The sequence below is a fragment of the Epargyreus clarus genome, unplaced genomic scaffold, assembly GCF_041222505.1.
Source record: "Epargyreus clarus isolate Ecla_fem2 unplaced genomic scaffold, WU_Ecla_fem_2.2 ptg000017l, whole genome shotgun sequence".
Lineage (NCBI taxonomy): Eukaryota > Metazoa > Arthropoda > Insecta > Lepidoptera > Hesperiidae > Epargyreus > Epargyreus clarus.
In genome coordinates, this window is record NW_027332225.1 from 1,314,282 (window position 1) to 1,331,716 (window position 17,435).

Sequence of the window (17,435 nt, forward strand, 5' to 3'; positions counted from 1 at the left end):
CTGACAAAACGGTGTGGTCTGAAGTAGTTCCAGCTCTACATGTACCATTAGGTTAAGTTTGACATTGTAAAAAACATTTTTTTTAAAAGATGTGTGTTATGGAGTTTCTTTCGCCGCTTCTTTTCCATAACAAAACACCTTGTGAAGTGGTGGTAGTTGTATTGACATTAAAAAAGTGCTCTGTAAAGAACCTATTTTGAATAAAAAATATGATTTGATTTATAATGATTATTAACAACAACAAAAGATATCTTAATCAAAGATATAATAAAATAACCATAAACTTTACACAATGACAACTTTATTGTGAAGAGAACAACAATATGATGAGGTCAGACTTTCAACAACCACAGTATAGCGAGTTCTACAGTACAGATTTAGGTTTAATTTAAGGTTTAAGTTAAGTCCATGTCACGATGTCATTTAATAATATTCAAATCATTTTTATAGTCTTTAAAATGTAAAATTTTAATCTTTGGTCGAATAAAATGGATAATTAGATAGATTATTAACTTCTTCTCCATAACGAAACACCTAGTGAAGTGGTGGTACGAGTAGATGTAATGACATTCAAAAAGTGCTCTGTAAAAAACATATTTTAAATAAAAAAAAATGTTATGATTTGATTAAAAAAAGGTCGACAAACCAATTTAAAGGAATAGATGTAGAGCTATTAAAAATAACTAAAATTCCTCCTTCAAATTTTCATGTTGGCCAAATTAATAATATCCCATAGATACGTAAAAGCTAACAGATTCTTATGCAATTAAAATACATTTAATCAGAATCCAGTTAAAATTTATCTTTTACTCATAATAACAATGGAAATTGGTAATTGTAAACCAATTGTTTTTGACGTTCCGACATAAAACAGTAAATCATTTTGTATTGAATTATTTTGGCACAACAGTTTTCTAAATTTTTGTAAAATTACAAAACCTATCGCATGGCTATGCGTCCGCCAAATTCAGGGTATTAATAACATTGTAACATGGACTTCAGGTTATTGAAAAATAGATTTAAAGTGAAGTATTAAAATTATACTCTTGTAGAAAAAAATCAACTAGTTTTATACTTTGCTTTAGCAATTTTCGAATATGTTTTGATTTATATTTTAAACTTCACTGAAATTCTATCTATACTAACAGCAAGAAAACAATAATAACATATAGACATTAAATATAATACATATAATAATTCTGTAAACTACATAACACGAATTTACTTATACTAGATTTCATAAATATGAGGATTTTTGTATAATGCTGCTGTATTAGTTTCCATTGTTAATAATATCAAAAAACATTGCTTGAGAAATTACGGGTCTTACCCCTACACACTAGCGATTAACCGTGGGGACGGCTAACCGTTTTTCCAGTTTAATAGGCAACAGCTTGATAGTACGCACTTAACCGCCACAAAATGATGGTGATGAAAGATGCGCGGTTAACGCTATTACGTAGGAGGGGTAACAGACTTCTCAATTACTTTTAGCATCGGCGTCTTGCGTTTCGGCTACTAGCTGAGTTAGGTAGCGGTATCGATAACATGTGTTTTCGCGACTAGGTGGTGCATAGCGTTCATGGTGTTCAGTTAATGCATTGAGCGTTCAAAATTAGTTGCGACCGCCGTTTCAAAAGCGCGAGTTCAGCATTTGATCGCTGCATCCAGTTTCCGAAAAACAGCTAAATCATCGATGCTAAAAGTAATTAGTATGTTAAGACCCCTACAGAATTCATAAATGAAACTTTTATTTTGATTAATAATAATAATGATATATAAATATAATACATTTTTTCAATTATAATAATGTGACATTTGAATTAATTAACAAAGGCTAAATATTATAACCAAAGTATGAAGGTGCTACCACACTGCACTTATAAAATGTTTGTATGAAAATACCTTCATTGGCCGTAAGATTTAAGTAGCAAACGAGCATATAGTCCACCTGGTGGAATGTAATTACTGCCGCACATGGTTCAGAAGAGTTCCACCTGAAATTGCTCGCAGATGAGTTGCCACTACCGTGTAATGTAGCCATCTCAAAAGCATGGTGGCATCCACACCGTTTACCGAAACGCCAAAATATTAAATGACTTCATCATTTATCAATAATGCTTTCTAACATGTTATAACTGCAGTGTCACAACACCTTTAGGTATATTTAATAATTGTATTATATTAATAATTTAAAACATTAATAAACAAGATATATTGAGCATTATATAGTTAAATAACATCCAACGAACGGTATAAGTATATTTATTATTTACATAATTTGTGTTATAAATATAATATTTAGAATATGAGCGAAGAGGTAGATTCAGAAGAGACATAGTCACTACTATTAATTATTAATTATATTTCATATAATTACGTATTAAAACGTCTTACATGAGTATTCATAAGAGATTTATTTTTGAAGCGTATTTCTTGGATTCGATTTTCTACACATGAGTTGTTTTTAGTTCAAAGAATAATTACTACAAGAAAAGTTTTAATAAAGAGTTTGTTAAAGTTGATTCATATTGCAAGCGATCCGTAGAGATCGGCTATCCCTAGCTTATCTGCAAATGAAAACTTATCTCGACGCACGGCAGTGCGTCCACCAAATTCTCGGAAGTTTTCTAAGAAATACACGCTAAGTGTATTATTGTGTATATTACACGAAATGTTTAAGCGTGTTTATGTTTACAAGCTGGTGACACGTATTTTACCTTGTAAATACCCTATTTTATAATATACGGTTACTTCGGAAATAACTTTGATTATAACAGGTAAACTCAAAAGACCCTAGCGCTTCAGATTACTTTTGTTTTGTTACGTATTTCATTTTGAATAAAATAGGATAAGTGCAGTCAAACTCTATACTTTAAATTTAAGATCGGAATATAAATTTATAAGGATCGGAATAAAAAATTATAGCACTCGTGCTAAAATATCTTGAATGCAAAGTGCTAGGGCTAGAGAGCTCAAAACGGCACCAATAATAATTGGATCTCAAACAATATGAGTCAACTTTCATAAAACCACGTATTTTCAATGAAATACTTTTTCCCATAAAAATTGCTTCCGTTAATAAATACGAGTAGGCAATTGACGAGGACATATCAATAATATTTACTCTCTTGTACTTTGTCTGGCCTTCATACCAGAACACATAACTTTGCTCTATACCAGCGTTTCCCAACCTTTTTCAGTCCACGGACCCTTAGGAAATCAAGCACATTTTCACGGACCCCCTTAATAAAATGAAGAGCAAAAAAAACAATCCGAACCAAAACATGATTTGAAAGACCAATTTATGTATGTTGTTCTTGTTTTTTTTTTTGCTCTTCATCATATCACGTTTTCTCTAATAAAACTGGTTTGCTGATTTTTCGTTTAGCGACTATTTTGCATTTAATGCGCAATTTATGTATGGTCCGGAGATGACACCGCGGACCCCTTTACATATACTCGCGGATCCCCAGGGGTCCACGGACCACAGTTGGGAAACGCGGCTCTATACCATACCATAAATCAGAAACGGATGTAAAGATTAACTGTTGTTTTTAGATTATAGAGCAATACTATTGGTATTTTACGTCTGGAATAATATAGGTAAGAAGATTTGTTATTTATCTCGCAATTTAACATAAACGGTAGTACTTCTGTGAAGAATGTAATTATTAATTTGCTGCGAATTACATTAATCTATTTAACCAACTTCATGGAAATGAGCTTTTTAATTTGACATGTACAATAAATTCACTATATCGATTTTGCTATTGCTATTTCATTTTGCTATTGTTATATCTTTTTGCTATATCCTCGTCATTCGTTTACAGGTTTATAATAAGTCTGTGTTAATGAATAAAAAAATATTGTCTAGAAAATAGAGCATTTTTAAGATTCGCTTACAAGTACTCACAATTTCTTTACACAAATAATATATTTATTTCCTTAAAGTTGTAAACATTACAGATGTAAAGTTTCATAGTAGTTTTTTTTTTCAAAAATAACATTTTTATTTAGGTATTTTTATTGTTTAAATAAGAAAATGTACTAAGACAGCATAAAAAGAAAGCAGATAAAATGGGTTAACATATACACTTTTATCACCAAAATATAATTTAAACTCACGGGAATTAAGGTCAAAATAAAATTATTACTACGCATTCGTCACTTATTTAGATACCTATTACCTATTCAACCACTCATGACCTCTAAAAGATATCTTAATGCAAGTATATTTAATAATTTCCATGAAATATAAGCTACCAATCACAATTAGTAAAAATAATTAATAATTAATTTACAAAAACATTATTATAATTATAAATGAATTATTTAATTAACTCACAATTATAACTTTATTTTCAATGTTTAATTAATATTTTAATTATTTTGTCACTACAATGCCATATCAAAAGGTGAAGATAGTACAAGGGAAGACGATTTTTTAATGGAAACAAATTATTATATACAAAATTTCACTCACTAACATTTGAGTCGAGCCCTTCAAAGATATGTAAATAGCTTAGTGCTTAACTCCAAAAAAGTGCGCACATTTGAAAATGAGTGGAAAAGTTGAATCAAAAATTGCAAGTGTTTTTATAATACTAGTAATAGTCAAATTTGAAAACAACCGTTTTACAATACGCAACAGGTTCTTACTACTTACTACACGCATAAAGCTCTATTCATATTTACAGACACGTAGCGTTACACAAATGAATGTTTTGTCTCTATTGATTAATAAGAAAAAACCACTTTCTTATTACGCGGGTTTATGTGCGTGTGAGACACACGTCTCACCGCATTCATGAATTAACCCGCTGAAATGTATCCTCGTCAACAGGAAAAATATTTATGACCCGATGCGAATGGCACACATACAGACTATATGCGGACATAGGCTCTTACAAGGCCGACTGACAATCATAGACTGCAATCAGACAATTCATTATTTGCAATTAATTTGCGTTATTCAATTGCGACCCAATTTTTATACAAGAACTTGCAAATAGCAACAGTCAAATCATCTCCGATAATGAAACCAGTATTATAACATACACTTATACGTGTCCACCACAGTGTCTGTAAATTTGAATAGAGCTTAAGATTTTATTAATACCTTAATTTTAATCTTAGCCTTTGACACAACCAGTTTGTAATAACTGACCCTTTCAGTACAAAAATAATGAAGGCCTAGTCTTATATACAGGAATATTATACTACTTAACTATAAGGCAGACATGGTTACATGGAGATGTACTATAATTGTCTTCGGTTCGCTATAACTATAAACTTAACGTTAATTCAGTTAATTATTTAATCAGTGAATTATTAGGAAGTATGCTTCCCATGGGTGTAATTATGGAGATTGGGTGGCATAAGAATCTTGCGTTAAGGGCGGCAAAATATTGTCACATTTCTTCTATTACCACATTTTATGTCAACTTATTTCGAAGACATCATTCAACCAATTAAATTTATATTCGTTTTACATAGAACAAGAATATATTTTTTAAACGACTTCAAAAAGGAAGAAGTACTATGTGCGGCTGTACGTATTTTTTTGCCAACCTGTTCCTAAAGGGCGGCAACTTCAATTAGTGCCCCGGGCGACTTGAACACATGCCAAGCTGCTTCTAAATAGACAATGCTCCCTCGAACTAGTCTGTTATCTACCCCAGCTGTTTGAGTACATACTCAAGCATTACATAGTATTATTCAGAATATTAGCTAACTATTCCAGTAAAAGTTAAATTGACGGCAAAATCTATATCACGGCCCCAGAGAAGTATGTTTTCGGAGAGAATTGTTAAACTACTTAGTTAACTGTATATAAAACTAGGCCTCATTAAGCTCCAGTGACTGTGTGATAGGCCTCCCTCAGTAACGCTAACATTAAACCACATAGAAAAGGACGTAGAAAAGACTTAGACGAGCCTACTCTCACTGGAAATCACCTTAGGTTACTTCGGACAATAATTTTGTTTTTCTGACCAAAATATAAAGTTCTCAAAAAGTACACCACAACCCATCTAGCACATTTTGTAGACATTCTTGGTTAGATCTTCTAGGCAATGGTAATTAAGATGAACTTGTTTTCTAGTTCTTTAATTTACGAATTTTGATTTTGTTTTCTGTAATTTTATCTTTATCTTTTGGCCAAAAATATCTTTTAATGAAAGATTGACAAGCAAAGACGTTCATTAAATTATTCTCCGTTACACATTAACACTTATTTACTAACATAATTTTATTAAAGGTTTTAATACTAAGACCTATTTAAGAAGGTAAACAGGGAATTAGAATCTAAAATTTAGAACATTTAATACTTCTTAGTTAATTGTCATAGAAAATTTAACGTGTTCAACATTTTTATATTAACAAGCATTTTGGAATAACAGGAAATGTACAGGATTGTATAAAAGTTATCGAAATATAAGATAACAATCATCGCAACGGGTAACAGGCGATGTTTCAACAGTTAGGCAGAACGCCCACTATCCAGCTTGCAGGACGGCATGCTGGCTGCTAAAATCGAACGTACAGTAGGTCTAACGCCGTAGGGAACATTTATCCAGATATCGTTGTCAAGTCTCGTTATGCTCACATAATATCATTAAAATGATATAATTACACGAATTCAGCAGTAACAACTCTATCCACTCATTAATTTATATTGAAGTGTCGTATAAAGAAAGTACTTCAACATTGCAGCCATTTTCACGTCCAGGTGTATGGATAGCAGACGACCGCCTTATAATAGAAATAGAATGATATCCACTTTCAGTTTTGTAATATGTAAATGGAAGTGTATAATTTACTAAATTTGTGATTACAGCATTGAGTATTGCGTGCCCAGACAAACGTTAAGTTTCCTACACACGTGCTTCTTGCGATAGCTTTTATTAGAGTCATTTTTTCAGTCGCTACTAATTTATGACTGTCATTAGTAGCACGTTTGTAGGAATCTTATTGCCTCTATACTTTGCTAAATTCAATGTATCTTACAATTCTCAGTTCTACATTAGTTACACTGATTTTAATCATAAAGGAATAGAGTACCTAACTAGTTTGTAAAAGTTTTGGAAGCGTCACGTGGGAAATGTCTTGAAATTCCTAAGTTTTGTGCGAAACAAATTGACGGTATATTAATTAATAAGATCTTTTATTATTATTATTATTAAATATAATTTTTAATGTATTATTTGATGTAAAGTTTAAGGATTATTATTTTATATTTTGTCTGTGGGTTATTGTGTATTTTATATGGAATATAGGTGTGTATTTTTTTATTAAATATTCACCGTACTTGAATTCAAGTGATATGTGTTTAATATTGTTTTCAAGGTAATTGACATAGAAGTAGAAGTAATATTTACAAAAATAGAAGCCGTGTCGCGGTAAATAGGGTGCACTTCATATAATTTGATTAATTATTTAATTAACAGCTAATTATCTTCTGATTTTTCTACCAACAAAAATATATTTTTTTGTTATTTTTTAATAATTATTATTTAATAGTAATATCAATAATCTTCATATTTAGAAGAGTTATATAATTAAATTATTAATTGTTTATGTGAACGACCTATCTTAGAACAACCAGATTAATACTTGATGTAAGGCAAGGGAAATACTTATTTTAGAATATACGATTAAGCTCAAAGGATGTGTTCATAAATATGTTCGCTTTATAATTAAATTTGAATAATTAAGTAGTACATTTCAAGTCTTATAATTAATGTAAATATTTATTTCTTTGTGTATAGAATGAATTCCTTTATTGCTTTATGATTTTAGTATTAGTAATATGTTATTTCAGTTATGTATTTATAAATGTTATGGTATGTAAAAATATTTTATGAAGTTTATTATGTGAGTTTTGTTAACTACTAACCAACCAAATTTTGTTTTTAAGCGGAGTCCGCGCGATAGGATGAAGGCCGGAAAATTATATTGAAATGAAAATAAAATATGAAATTGCAATTTTCCGAAATGCGGAAACCTCAAAATTGTATAATATTTCGTAATATACGAATTGAATAATTATAAATTTCATTATATATTTTGTTAAGGACTACAAGCCATGTTACATGTAGATGAACAATAATTATATTATTAATTTGAATAATTTAGTTTTTACTCATTCACAAGTCACAACTTGTGAAAATTATACCGTGTTTTATGTCAATGCATTGTTTTCTATGTTCTTTGTGTGATGTGATGTAGTAAGCCGTATAGCCGTCACATAGCGGTGTAGCAGAGCAGTTTAGGAATGTTTCAGTGTAAATATGTTGAGAAATAGAGGTATTATATCATTTTTGTAGTGATTTTGCGGTATTGCGGTGATATGATGCTAAAGTATACGACGTAGAGTCGTGTCATTACGATGTAACTATAACGTGTTATTGCTGAGTAGTATTATTGTAATATTTGGTATAACGATGTTGTTGTATAGCGAAATAACAGTATGCAAGAAGGTGTACCTACATTTAAGAATGTGTAACAGCCTGGGAAGTAGTGGCGGAATTGCGACGTAGTAAAGTCAGTGTCTAATATTGTGGTATAGTGACGTCACAGTATAGTACGCAGAGTTGTCGCGGTCTTACGGTATCTCGGTTTGTAGCTAGTGCAATGTGTTACAATGCGGTGATATCACAGTTCACTGTCTCGGTGTTACGGTGTCTCACAGTGTCGAGCAGTCGTAATATGTTACTATGCCGTGACGTCACAGTGCTCTTGTCTTGATGTAACGGTGTCTCACAGTGTCTAGTAGTAAGTGTACATCTGTCATAACGTGTTACTATGCCGTGACGTGACAGTGCTCTATGTCGTCTTGATGTTGCGATATCTCCCAGTTTTTAGCAATCGATATGCAGTTAAAATGCGGTGACGGCATATTGCGCCACGTTGTGTTGGGTCAATTAGTCAGTGTGCAGTTGTCGCAATATGTTACAATACAATGACGTCACACTGCACTGTCTCAGTGTTATGTTGTCTAGCGGTCAGCGCGCGGCCGTCGCATTGTATTACTAAGCAGTGACGTCACAGTTCATTAGGGTTGTTGTTACGGTGTCTAGCGGTCAGCGCGCAGCGGCGCGAGCGCGGCGAGGGAGGCGCGGCGGCGGCGCTGCGCGGCGGGCGAGGCGGGCGACGCGGGCGCGGCCGGCAGCCCGCCCGCCGAGCCGCGGGAGCAGCGCGGCTCTAACTCCAACGAAAGCGTGTACTGACGCTCCTCGGGGATTACCAGCGACCGGTCCAGGAGGAAGTCGCATACCTGGTGAGGTGGCATTTAAAACGATATGTTAGTCCGGTAATGTTTTACTTACGGTGTAAACGGTAAAGTTGTAATTTAGCATAATTATGTCCAACATCTTAGTGTTGCCATTTAGCACAATTATTATTTCCGTACTAACGGTATACTACGGTAAGGTTATAATGTGGCATAATTATGTGCAACACGTTACTATCCCTTTACACCCGAGATGATATGAGCGTGAGTTTCACTTTAAAAAAAATCCCACGTGATAGCTTCTTATTTTTCGAAACGCAACCGATGCCGATCGATCGTGAGGAGAGTATCGCACGTGTTACCAGCTAAGTGAGCGGGGTGCAGGCGGTCAGTTGTGCTAGGGACTCGTCCAAAGATGGCAGATTTTTTCGACCCGCGCACTGTCACAGGTATATAATTATTTTTGGTATTAAATGTTAAGTATCAATTATTAATTATTGCTAATTTAAAAGATAAAAGAACACTAAATACGTGGACTTTAGTAGTTTATTCGATTAACTTGCAATTTAGATACAATTAGGTTGCAAATCTCAACTGTTACGATCGTGTGCCTACGGTTGTTGGTGCAGAATAACGTTTGATGAAAATGTTTTTATTGCTATTACCAGTTATGTGTAAGTTTCGTCAATAACAATTTTGTTTGTTTCAATTTTAGGGGTACATTTAAATGACGATCAGATTTTGCAAGTGCGGGGTGAGGAGAAATATATCGGACATTGAAGATCTTCATGAAAGTGAAGAGCTTCATCCAAATAGATTAGAAGAGTTTCAATTTGAAGAATTGTGCCCTGAAACAGATCCAGAAGCACATGCAGACCCTCAAATAGAAACTAACCTAGAATTGGATCTGGAACTTGAGCCTGAACCTCAACCATCTACTTCAAAATCATCCCTAGAAATTTCTCGCCGCCGAGCATCTTCACGTCCAACACATCGAAAAATAGCTTGGAAAAGAATACGTTTTCTGTCTTGAAAAGGTCTATACATCCCTACCAACATCTCCAGTAAAGTTTACAAAGAAATATTTTTATTAATATTTTAATTGTGAGGCTCTTGATATGTAACCAGATGCACAAATTTATATTATCTAAGAAGAACCGGTCGAAAACTTAATTTAATTGCAATAGATATGGCTAAAGTTTTCTCTTTCTGCATTATCATTGGATGCATTCCCTAGCCAAGAATACCTACGCCTTGGAGACCTGGATTGAAGACGGAGGCAATAACGGAAGAAAGAAGAATGTTGATTTTCATAGAATTACGTAGTTTAGGTTTCATTGCCAAGACAGATTTTTTATAAAGACTAATGAAAATAAAGACAGTGATGTTAAATATCTCTAAATTGTTTTAATTTTGTAATATTTTTTGATAAAAAACTATTTTTTTTTGCAATTTTCACGATCGTGAGTGTGACAGTTCCCACCGGAGATCACCGGTTTCACGATCGTGCGGGTCGATTTCTGGATTAGGTATAAACTGTGGATTTTTTTTCCTATTTTTTGTGGATCCCTTAAGCTATATAAAAAGCCGTAATAAACGTTTTGAATCGGAAATTGCGAAAAAAAATCTTCGGGTGTAAAGGGCTATTGCCATTGAGCAAAATTATTTATTTTGCTATTACTTGATTAGCATTGTTAATAACTATGTTTATATTACCTCCAGAATTATTTTATAAAAAATCGGGTATCTAAAGTATCATCCATGTCGCTCTACGAATTTGAATTAATGAAAAAATAACAGAATTATGAAGCTCCCAAAACCTCTCGTGATTACAACCTAACTGCATTATAAAATAGAAATAATATGAATAGGACCTTTGTCCTTTACGTTCTTAAAAGTTTTTAAAACCTTGCTTACCTTCGGAATATGATCAATTTTGTATGGTGTTTGTTGGAAGTTCCGTATCTCTCGAATCACGTGAGCAATCTACAAGAAATCAATACCAATATCAATATCATCATTATTCCTTACCAAATATGTATCTAAGTTATAAAAAGAATTTACCATTCTCATCTTTGAAAAATTGAGGAGACCATCCGGTGTGTAGTTTGATGTGCCTTCTTCGATGAAGGACAAATCCGAGAGGTACATCCCTAGGTATGGGATGCATGGCGGGTCACATCTGAAAGACAATGACAATTTCAAACAGAATTGTTTCGAAATAATGTTTGCTATAATGTTTACTATTATTATTTTTCCGTGTACAAAAACTTGTAACTAAAATAAATAAGGTCATAGGCGCGGTTGTTGCACCTCCGTAAAGTTTTTTATGGAATATTCATTTAATAAATACACAGTATGTTCATCTACAATTATTTTTACCGTTACCTCAAGATTTTCTCGCTATTTCCAATTTCCCTCAGTTTGCCAATCTACAAAGCTAGCAAAATAGTATCATAAAAATCCAGATAGTATACCTGTGTAATGCATCCCTCAGAATTCTGAATCGACACTCCGATGACGTGATAGTCTGCATCTTCTCAATCGTGGACTTGCTCTGCAATTTACAATGACATTTGTACACTGAATAATTAATCCTCATTTACGAATTCTTATTTTTTTTTTATTTACTGCCTTTTTTCTAGTTAAATTAAAAAACTTATTACGTAATTACATCAATGTATTATTAGTATTAATTATATTAATAACTTTTAAATTACCATTAAAAATTGTAAGTGATTCATTAAATTAATAATTCTTTCAATAATTAAATTTAATGAATAATTTTCTATCATTTTATTAAAAATAGTTGAGGAAATAATTAAACGGATGGATCAATTATTAATCAAATAAAATAAATTAAATTAAATATTTTATTTTTTAGGGACTCATAACCAAAACACTTACGGTCTTAGAAACTTTGTCCCAAGTTTTCTTCAGGCGATATATGGATGCGTTGGAGAGAGCTGCACACACTTGCAACACTCCGTTGAAGTTGTGTAAGCAACGAGCAATGTCGGCCACTGCTGCCCACTTCTCTATAGTTGCTACGCGACCTGTACGAAAAGTAGGTATAATGTCATAATTACTTAAATAATTAAAGGATAACTAAATATAAATAGTTAAAAGAAACACGTAAAACCTCTGATATTTCTTCAATTTTACTCTGTAAAAGTCTTTAAAAGAAGTATAGGATTTTAAATAAAACATGTTTTAATTGTCATGTCTGTTTAATTTATTTCGATAGCTGTAAGATGCAGTAGAATCTAAATAATTGTTTACGGAATAAAGAGCCTATGATATATCAATATGTCCCTGAATAATAATTTATCCCATAATCAGGGATCCCTGATTATGTAGACGCTGTTAGTAGACACACAATCGTACATGTAAATCAATAATTTTGAAATTATAGACATGCATGATGACAGTATTCAAAATTCAAAGAATAAATGATTTAAGTAAAACAATATATTGAAAGGATTCTCAAAAATTTAAAAGTTTAAAAAGATAACTTTAAGATTTATTATATTTTCAATAAGATGAAAATATAAAATACTGCAGTCGGACATCTCTGAAACGCTAATCGGGGCGCGAATGGGTATGTCATTGCATTGCTTGAACTTTTGTATGGGATTTTCTAATGTCAAATACCAACGGACGCCATGACACCCGCGAGCGATTGCGCGCTTAATTCAAAATAAGTGTAAAAATTTGCTTTAATTTTGTTAATACTGAATTTGTTTGCAGAAATAATACGATTTTTGGAATCTGTAGACATGTAAGTACAGATTCCAAAAATCTGTACATACATTTATAGACGGGTTTTCAAAATTTGTCATCATGCCCATTGTATTCGTTCATATAGTAATACTAGTGTTTCCGGGTCTAGGTTTCGACGACTGCGCTAATTATCGGGTAAAAAACTAACCTCATGAAAATTTATGATTATTAGCATATGAGCGTGTTCAAACAAGTGAATCTTGACTTATAAGACACATATATTTTTTTAACTTACCCATCAAAGTGTATTTTCTCAAAATCTCCGAGATGACGAGATTGGAGATGTGGTTGAAATGAGCCGTCATCATCAGGATGTGGGGAGCTCGTTCCGCTTTGTCGCTTTTTGTCCACGCTTGCCCCAGAAATTCCCTAAATTTATAAAGATTTTATTAACCTATATATTTTGGTATTGAAGTATGTCTTTAGTTATCTCTGTAGTAACTGTATTTCTTTTTAGTTTCTTAAGTAATTCAAGTTATTTTAGTTAATAAAAAGTTTTTTGACTTACTCGCTGTGGATTGCGCTAAATATCTGATAATCCAGATACGTCATTTGTTCCGCTATTTCCAAAGCCGAGAGCGTTTCTACATTCTCCTTTGTTGGTACCTGCAAACATAATACTCATATAAGTCCCCCAGTTCAACCTAAGTATTAGCTTTGTCCCAATAAACCTCCAAATAATTTAATAAATTTCTATTTCATTAGTTTTTAAATAATAAATGAAACCTCCTTATTCACACTGTTAATAAATACAACTAATGACACAGCAGATTACATTAAAGAAAGATACTACTGCCTATCTCTTAATTTTAGGTAATCTCTTAATTAACTAAGTATATTAGAAAACTGTACAACAATCTCGTTTTACTTATAAAATACCTTAGTATTATATAATTTTATATAGCTTACATAAGGTGGAGAAAAGAGAGCTTGCAAATCAACATTTCTGTCAGGAGCTCGTTCTAGCAGACGCAGCAACTGCGCGGCTGCCTTGTGTTCAGCTGGCAGTAGCCCCGGACTCCCTTCGATCTCCTTCAGGAAGTCCATGGTGAGCCCACGAAGACGCTCGTCCGACCAAAAGTCCGAGGAATGCTTCGATATCCAATGCCTGGTAAATAACACATTAGTAATAACGTGTAATTGAAGAATTTGAGAATATTCAGGAAATTAATAATTCAGATTGTAAGAATATCGTCACAAAATATTTTGATAGCAGCATTGTAAATACAACAGAGATTTTCATCATTTTCATAAATAACTCATACTCATACGTAATAATTTAGATATAGCAGAAGATACGGAAAACAATGATTTATCGTACCTCAAAACGTTTAGTACTCTCATGGTGGCAGCCGTAGATATAACGGAGTCTCGTCGAGCGTGAGGTGGTGAGGTTGGCGGAGGAGACCTCGGGTTAGACGAAGCAGACGTCGCCACCGCAAACGCAACCGCTGCGGTCGAAGTACTGCTCCTACACCAAAACAAACAGCTATCAATCAGAACTAAGCAAGAATACAAAAGTGCAGTTTTATTTATTGATATTTATTTAGATGCTTTATAATTTGATGAGGTTATTATTTCACGATTTATTTTGTTGTCAGCCAATTGGAAGGTGAAAAGAAATAAATGTGAAGAATATTAGAAATATTATCATGCGTAATAAAGACATTTACAAGACAGATAAAAATAAGGTACAAGAGTGAGAGGAAAAGAAAGTTATTTCGAAAATAAAAGGTGAGTTGCATGCAAATTTTGAAAACGATTTATTTAATAGGACGTTACTACCTAATCTATCAGTAATTTTAATTCAAACTAATAATTTATACGTAGCTTTGATATAGTTCTACAATAATCAAAATTTATCGTGTACTTAAATTTTATGTCTAACATCAATACCGTGAGAGAAAAAATGCGCGTGTATTTGCCCTGCCTAAGCTACTTCAGGGCACCTACACGCCAAGTTTAAGCGTAATTAATGACTACATAATCCAAAATATTACATATTAAGCTCAAACCCAACGCCTTGAGTCTGTATTCCCCAAAATCGTCCTCGTAGAATTCAGATAAATAAAAATACACTTGAAGCATGAAACATTATAGTAGTAAACAAACTCGTAGAACGATGCTTCAGATCAGGTATTAGGGAATGTGTCAGGAGGTGATTTCATAGGATGAAACACATTCGTGTGCTGGTTCAAAATTCGTTACAATTAACTGTGGAGGAGATATCCAGAATCCAAAGTGATTTTTGGTGACATAAACCGTGACCCTCGGGAGTTAGCAACTACAATCCAATCGAATACATAAAAATTTTGATAAAAAGGGTAAATTGCAAATACTCTAGGTGAAGCAAATTATCCAAAGTACTCCTCTACGGCAGCTCTACAAACTGCGCTCGCTACTTCTTTACCTCCACCGAGCACTCACCACAACAGGTCTTTTCCAAAGCTGTTAAATGAATTAGTCAATTACTTATCATTTTCAAACACCGCCGAATCTAAGCATAAAATAATTTATGAACCATGAAAGAAGTAAAGTTGAAATTCTAGAGTCATTTGAAAGTCGTATGGAACATCGTGCAAAGCTTTCATGACACTTTGGTAAATTGTAGAATGAGTTCAAAGAAAAGTTACATGCCACAACACTTAGAGTGAATTGTGAGCTCCCAGTTTGTGCTAAAATAGTAACATATGATGTTATGAATTGAAACGTATTATTAACAAAATGGACTGTACGGATAATATTTTGGAAATATTTCAAATTATTGGACGTGTCTTACCTCCTATGAGATTGTCTGAAGGATGTGATGACCACTCCGGCTTTCGGCTGTCCAGTGTCACGACGATACGTCTAAAATAATATTACATATATAAATTGCCGCAATTGTGGATCAACGGAATGGTCTATTGGCACTACAAATACATCATATGACTAAGGTGTAAAAATCTAAAATCTATATAGTATTAAAGCAGCGAGTCGTTACTTCAAAGTAGAATACAATAAAAATAATATTGTTAACTTAAGCATAGATAAGTATAGATATGTCACCGCCTTGAAATTGAAGGAAGCCATTGAATGGCTTAAACGGCTAACAATTCTGTCAGCCATTTGATGGCTGTCATAGTGTAATTTTCGCGGAACAATTCCTACATGCGCAGTTAAGTGGTGCAAAAACACTAAATCGAAGCAAAGTGCGAAGAAATATCATTTCATTCGTAAATGATCTAAAAACGACATTTCTTTAATATTTTTCAAACACGAAATAGATGACAGTGACAATTTCAATTGTCAAAACTGGTTACATTTTCTTGTTAGGAGTGAGGAATCTTTACTAATCTATGTACTTAAGCTATAAATATATACGATGGATCAGCAAGGTTTATGCAAAGCGAAAGAGCCATTCGGTAAGGTTTTCTTAAAATATGAGATTAAATGTATGTTACTTAATTACAGCATCATACTCGTAATATTACGATGCTGCGACTAAAAGTAAAATCCTGATCTTCCTGCTTGTTTTTCTTGTGAACAATGAAGAACACAAGTTTGTGTAACATCTTGCAGGGGCTTTTTGGCTCATAAAGATAATATTATTCGGTAAATTACCTGAGCCATCTGAGAGGCTTGAGATGTGACTGAAGTTCGAGGCTCGGATCCGCCCCAGTAGCGACGCCGTTCGCTGTTGATCGAAGAACTGGTGCATCGTCTCTCGCTGTAGTAAACCAATTTTAGCTTTTATATTTTCTTGTCATTTTTCAGCAGCCTAATGCCATCGACATGTCGACGACGACGACAGTCTCTCAATATCGGACCTAAGTTTGTTTAATTCTTAAATATAAATATCGTAAGATACGAGAACTTTAAGAATCCTGTAAAAATATTTTTAAGGGTGATTGACGTCTGCCAATGAGCAATTGATCAGAATGGTGAACTATTGCCTTAGCTCACTTTAAAAGGAGACTCGTAGTAATGGAATAACCACTATTGTTCTGGTGATTTAAATAGATATCTAAACCTTCTTTTTATTTTTGAAAAAAAAAAATTCAAGTGGGTAGATGGATTTTAACGACACACACGCAAATATACTTACTTAAGAAGAGCCTAAAGTACTGTGCTATTAATATGAAAAATAGAATAGAATAGAATATTATGCATAATTCTATTTTCGTGCTTTGTTTAACAGTTACCTCACAGATCGTCTCGGTACACAGCGCGTAGCACCCGAGTCCGAAGCCCTGCGCGGCTCGGCCTCCGCCGCGGCGCGCTCAGCGGCCTCGCGCGCGCCCTCCGAGCGCCGACGGGCCTCGGCCGCCGCCCCCGCGGACGGGTGCAGACGCCGCGGGCTCTCCGACATCGTGCGGTTGCGTTGCATCTTGTTGTACTTTAACATCCAACACAATAGTGACGCAATACTCCTTAT

General features: G+C 33.6%; 1 protein-coding gene and 1 long non-coding RNA gene across 2 annotated transcripts in view; one reads left to right on the plus strand and one right to left on the minus strand.

Moving 5' to 3' along the window:
* Positions 1–9,079: 9,079 nt before the first annotated feature.
* Positions 9,080–17,435, minus strand: part of LOC140749164 (ras-specific guanine nucleotide-releasing factor 1) — a 38,610-nt gene continuing 30,254 nt past the window's right edge. The window contains exons 21-33 of the mRNA XM_073082207.1: positions 17,203–17,387; positions 16,622–16,727; positions 15,798–15,868; positions 15,446–15,466; positions 14,340–14,489; positions 13,928–14,126; positions 13,527–13,624; positions 13,254–13,387; positions 12,143–12,291; positions 11,713–11,792; positions 11,300–11,417; positions 11,153–11,221; positions 9,080–9,280 (exon numbers count right to left, since the gene is read on the minus strand). Coding sequence (XP_072938308.1) covers positions 9,080–9,280; positions 11,153–11,221; positions 11,300–11,417; positions 11,713–11,792; positions 12,143–12,291; positions 13,254–13,387; positions 13,527–13,624; positions 13,928–14,126; positions 14,340–14,489; positions 15,446–15,466; positions 15,798–15,868; positions 16,622–16,727; positions 17,203–17,387 — 1,581 coding nt within the window. The remainder of the gene's footprint in view (positions 9,281–11,152; positions 11,222–11,299; positions 11,418–11,712; positions 11,793–12,142; positions 12,292–13,253; positions 13,388–13,526; positions 13,625–13,927; positions 14,127–14,339; positions 14,490–15,445; positions 15,467–15,797; positions 15,869–16,621; positions 16,728–17,202; positions 17,388–17,435) is intronic.
* Positions 9,609–10,631, plus strand: LOC140748992 (uncharacterized). The gene is made up of 2 exons (XR_012103013.1): positions 9,609–9,684; positions 9,951–10,631. It is a non-coding gene; the product is annotated as an uncharacterized LOC140748992 (long non-coding RNA).